The 5407-nt window shown below is 34.7% G+C and overlaps 1 protein-coding gene across 1 annotated transcript in view; it reads right to left on the bottom strand.

Moving 5' to 3' along the window:
* Positions 1 to 2078: 2078 nt before the first annotated feature.
* The window catches only part of kpnb3 (karyopherin (importin) beta 3), a 44970-nt gene continuing 41641 nt past the window's right edge, over positions 2079 to 5407 (bottom strand). Inside the window, exons 24-26 of the mRNA XM_016558781.1 lie at positions 3228 to 3456; positions 3000 to 3141; positions 2079 to 2200 (exon numbers count right to left, since the gene is read on the bottom strand). Coding sequence (XP_016414267.1) covers positions 2114 to 2200; positions 3000 to 3141; positions 3228 to 3456 — 458 coding nt within the window. The 3' untranslated portion in view covers positions 2079 to 2113. The remainder of the gene's footprint in view (positions 2201 to 2999; positions 3142 to 3227; positions 3457 to 5407) is intronic.

Below are 5407 nucleotides of genomic sequence, written 5' to 3'. Positions count from 1 at the left end.
ATCGTAAGATTCGTCAGAACTCAACTTAATTCAAAGGGGAAAAAAGTTTTCATACCCCATTGATATATTTGTTCGTTTTAAGCATAAACTCGATTTTGTTCCATTTCTCAGAGAACAAGACTTCATATCCTCAGTTTGCATCTCAAGTCAATGTATCTTGATTTTAAGGTTTATATATTTATAATGCAATACAAAACAAAAATACTGAGAAAGATCTGTGTTTGTGTGTGTGCCATGATTTAATTGCCATGGTTTGAATTTAAGACATTCTGCTCAGATTTAACACCTAAAACTAAAGCCTTAAACTAAAGCCTTAATTTGATCAAACTTGAAGACCTGCGGAAACCATGTTTATATACTTTTTTTTTTTTTAATTTTAAGTACAGTTCACAGATATTTCAAATCTTTTCCTACAAACTCCTAATCACTTTATCTCTAGTTACTGCTGTAAATCCATAATAAAATACCATGTGAAAAGCTTCCATAATGTTAGTTTCCGCCTTAAGCACTGTATCCTCTTGTAAACGAGTTAAAAAGCATTATAGTGAGAAAACCTACAGTAAACCTTAGAGGGAAAAAAAAGTTTACTGTAGTTAATAGGATCAAAGTAATGTAACATTTACATTTTAATTGTATTTAAGCTAACTGGATTCCATTTTCACGTATTGAGAGCATTAGATAGCAATGAAACTGACACAAAGTTCAGCATGTCTTGCAGCTTTAATACTGAAAGTGTTGTAAAATGATTAACCAGGATAGATTGCATATACAAATGTTCCATGGACATGTGACAACCCATAAGCCATCTGGCTTCAGGTTTGTGCATTGCCTTCATAATATCAGAAGCCCTGAACCCAGAGTCCCGGTTTTCCTATGTTGTTTATTTCATTAAATGGATTAAGTGAGCCAATGACAGACAATATTAGCAGTGACACACATATCAGCGAAGGTGGAGCAAACCGTTGCCCGTTTCTCCCAAACATCATCGCCGGCGATCTGGACCAGCGTTGAAGAGAAAACAAAAACCTAAAAGAAAACCAAACAAGAAGTCAACACCATGACCGCTGCATCATCGCTCTATTGCATTCGAGCTCATCCAAATCAGAGTCCGGTTCAGTCCAATCCATCGGTGAAAAGAGTCGGACCGACCACTAAATCAGCATCAGCAAGGATTGACAGACACACAAGTTGACAAAACAACTATAACTGATCTCATAAGGGAGAAAAGCACAATTTCTACACCAGAAATTCTTAACGATCTATGATGGATGACTGTTAGTTTCATTTCATACCCCTAAACCCCCCACGTCCGCTCAAGATGAGGGTTTTTGAAGCCATTGGCCCTTTTTGAGGTGAGACGCACAAACACGCATGTAGTCGCTGGACGCTCGGCCCTGCTGTTGTTGAAGACTTTGAGAGATCAGGTCCAGACGGCTCAGAGGCCCAACACAAACTCAAGTCACATGGCAGTTCTTTACTCAAAATAAGGAAAGGGCCAAAAATCTAGATGTGGAATTCCAGGTGCAAAGTTTATTAATCCTCAATAGATGGGCTGTTTTATAGGGTTAAGGCTTCGCTCGTTCACTCAAGCCGTGTTCAGGAGGTCCTGGATGGCCTTCTGCTGAGTCTCGTTGAGCACTGAAACACACTGCGCCCAGAGTCCTCCAGAAACCTGAAAACATGGGAGCACACAGTCAGACATTTGACATTGAAATACCGTGCAAATTCTACTTGGGTCAACCTAGAAGCAAAAAAGGGCTACTTTTCACACAGATTAACCATCATTAGATATACTGAAAATAGATTTCTGCTAATATAATACATTTTCTAAATGTACACATTTTAATATTTTAAGATATTCAATATAAATTTGAAATCTTATGAATTCTTTAAAGAACAAGGATAAACAATTTGATATTTATAGGCATCAATATACATATCTACATGGGGGGGAAAAATGCAATGCTGAGACTTTGAAATGCTAAGGCTATACAACATGCATAAATTAGCCCTTTGATATTCAATTTATATTGATAAACATGCTTTTTTTTTTTTTTAAAAGAGAAACTTTTTAAAAGGGCTGTTTTATAGGGTTAAGGCTTCGCTCGTTCACTCAAGCCGTGTTCAGGAGGTCCTGGATGGCCTTCTGCTGAGTCTCGTTGAGCACTGAAACACACTGCGCCCAGAGTCCTCCAGAAACCTGAAAACATGGGAGCACACAGTCAGACATTTGACATTGAAATACCGTGCAAATTCTACTTGGGTCAACCTAGAAGCAAAAAAGGGCTACTTTTCACACAGATTAACCATCATTAGATATACTGAAAATAGATTTCTGCTAATATAATACATTTTCTAAATGTACACATTTTAATATTTTAAGATATTCAATATAAATTTGAAATCTTATGAATTCTTTAAAGAACAAGGATAAACAATTTGATATTTATAGGCATCAATATACATATCTACATGGGGGGGAAAAATGCAATGCTGAGATTTTGAAATGCTAAGGCTATACAACATGCATAAATTAGCCCTTTGATATTCAATTTATATTGATAAACATGCATTTTTTTTTTTTAAAGAGTAACTATTTAAAATTTAAAATAATGCATGCAACATGCAGTAGTCAGCATTTGAAGTGGATCAAAAAAGTTCATCAAAGTTGTCCTACGACAAGAACGGGTATTGTTTTGGTTTTAGGACAACTTTGATGAAAGGTTTTGATCCACTTCAAATGTTGACTACTATAATAAAAAACAGTTTGAAATCATTAAAGCCATTTTTAACAACAATCTATAAGTGCCAACATAAGATAAACACTAATATTCACCAAGAAGTATTAATAAAAACAAAACTGCATAGCTTTGTAGAAAGCATTATTTGTTTAGCACAAAAAAAATAATAATTTTGCAGTTCTGCAATCTTTCTACTGGTGTTAGTTTGCCTGCATGTAATAAAGCAGTTTGTTCATATTAAAATGACATGAAACCTACTTGTACTTGACGAATAACGTTGGCCAGTCGTTTGCTGCAGCCATCTTTGCCTTTAATCGATTCATTCGCAACACTGTCAGCGATAATAATGAAAATCTTGGGAAGGTTCGTATTGTCAGGTCCAAGAACAATGGGATTGTTACTGCGAAAAGAAATGGACATTAAAAAGTCAAATCACAAACCTGCATTCAAAACTCCCAGTGTTCATATCAGCTAACAGACATTCACCTTTCAATGAGGTCACAGAGATAGCTGAACGTGTGGACAGCTTCCTCTTTATCCTCATTGAGTGGCAGCCAGGACAGCCAATGAGGGAGGATCTCATTGACGTTGACGCACTCTGGGCGGTACTTCATGACTTTGGCCACAGCAGAGATGCAGTTCTCAGTGGCGTTGACATTTTCTTTAGCTCTGGAGTCTGGAGACTGGATCACTCCAACAAGCAGAGGGACAGCCTCTGGAAAAACAGATCACAACATGCATACAGTATAATGTAAATAATGTAATATATCTAATGTAATATGTATATAATATTAACAATAGTTACTGTATAATGCAGAATTTCATGGATTTGGGCAAATTTGGGATGAATAAATCAAGTTTAAAAAGACTGCTACTGAAATATGAAGTCTGCATGTTCTGCATAAGGAATTTTACATTTCATTTGATTCTATTTAAAGATGAAATAACCGTTCATGTTCCATGCCTTTTATTACCATATTTTTTTGATAATTTGATTAAATCATAAATCCAGAAGAAAGAAAATTCATAAAAATAAATAGAATATAAATTTATATTATCTTTATAAATAAACTTTCAATAAATTGATGTTAAATAAGTTTCATAAACAGGTTCCATGATTTCAAGCTTTTGGATGGGGGGGGGGAAATACAAATTGAAAAAATAAAAAGGCTCTAAAAATTTCTTTATCGTTACATTTTACAAGTTTCATGATTTCAATAAATTAGACATGCTTTTGATTACTAAAAATATGGATGCTCGATATTATCGGAATCAGCAGATAAAGGCTTAAAATGTAAATATTGGCATTGGCCCGATATGAGAAATTATGCTGATCTGCCTTGCCGATGGCAATACGATCACGTCAGCAGTGCTCGCTTGTAAGGTGTGTTCGCTTGAAGCGGTGCTGTGCAGACCAGTCGGTGTTTGACATCAAAGTACAGCGAGAGCGATTCATCTGCGGTTATTTGATGTCATACACCGATCGGTCTGTGCAGCGCCGCTTCAAGTCGGACAAACCTATTCTTGAAGCAAACTTTTGCCTGAATGGTGATTAGATTCACTGCATTTAATTTGAGGATGCATGTGCAGAATGAGGTGTCCGGTGTGTGAGAGCCTCAACAGTTACTAGCACATGCAGCAACAGCAACATCCTCCCCGGGTCCTAATGCCCGTCCGGTAAGACGTTTTATTTACTTAGGGGGCGCTGTAGGCCTACTTGTAATAAAACGAAAAGTAACATCCACAGATAACATTAAGACGGTTGTGTTTCTGAATAAAGCAGTAATTAATGTCATAAAATCACTTTAAAAGGTCAGAAGCTATAATTTACATGAATAAAAACAACAAACATGACACTTGTAAATTAAATAAATTTATATATATATATATATATATACACAGATTTATTCATTAGTGTAATATATTTTTCAAATGAAAAAAACAAAAAAAACAAACAAGTTTTACAACATCTACAAAATGTTAAATCTACAAATAAAATGTTAAAATTACTTCATCAATCAGCAGTGATTGATTTTCAGCAGTGATTGATTTTATCAGTTATTTTCAAAGCTTTCAATGTAATTATAAAAATAACTTTAATAATGTTTTCTTCTAACAAGCAAGTTTTTGCTCAAAACTAACAAAAATGTAAAATAATTTGTTTATAACCTCTGCACAGGAGAAAGTTGGTGTTTTTCCAAACAAAAGGAATTATATATCGATATCGGCATCAGCTAAAACCAGTTGAAAAATATCGGCAAAAATCCAATCTCGTGCACCCCCAACTAAAAATGTAACCATTAAACTGGAATCCAGGAGGAAAAAAACAAACAAAAAAAGTGAAATAAAACTGATTTAACAAGGCCCTAAAAACTTTTAATAAACTGTTAAGCTGTAGTCAAGTTCCATGTTTTGAATGAAATAGACATGCTTTTTGGAATACTAAAATTTTAATTTAACCACTACCGCACGCATTACGATAAGACCTATAGAAAAAAATATTTTACACTTTTTCTTTTCTAAGAATGGCTTAACTTGAAGTGCTGTAAAAAAAAAAATTTGAAAAAAGTAAAAAACAATTTTAAGGTACTTTATGATATGTTGCCACACGGCAACAGCATACAATAGTGGATCTAACTTAGAATAAGTGTAAGTTTACTTATAGT

Source organism: Sinocyclocheilus rhinocerous, unplaced genomic scaffold, assembly GCF_001515625.1.
Source record: "Sinocyclocheilus rhinocerous isolate Xijiao unplaced genomic scaffold, SAMN03320098_v1.1 scaffold1039, whole genome shotgun sequence".
Lineage (NCBI taxonomy): Eukaryota > Metazoa > Chordata > Actinopteri > Cypriniformes > Cyprinidae > Sinocyclocheilus > Sinocyclocheilus rhinocerous.
This window is presented reverse-complemented; position numbering and strand designations above follow the sequence as displayed.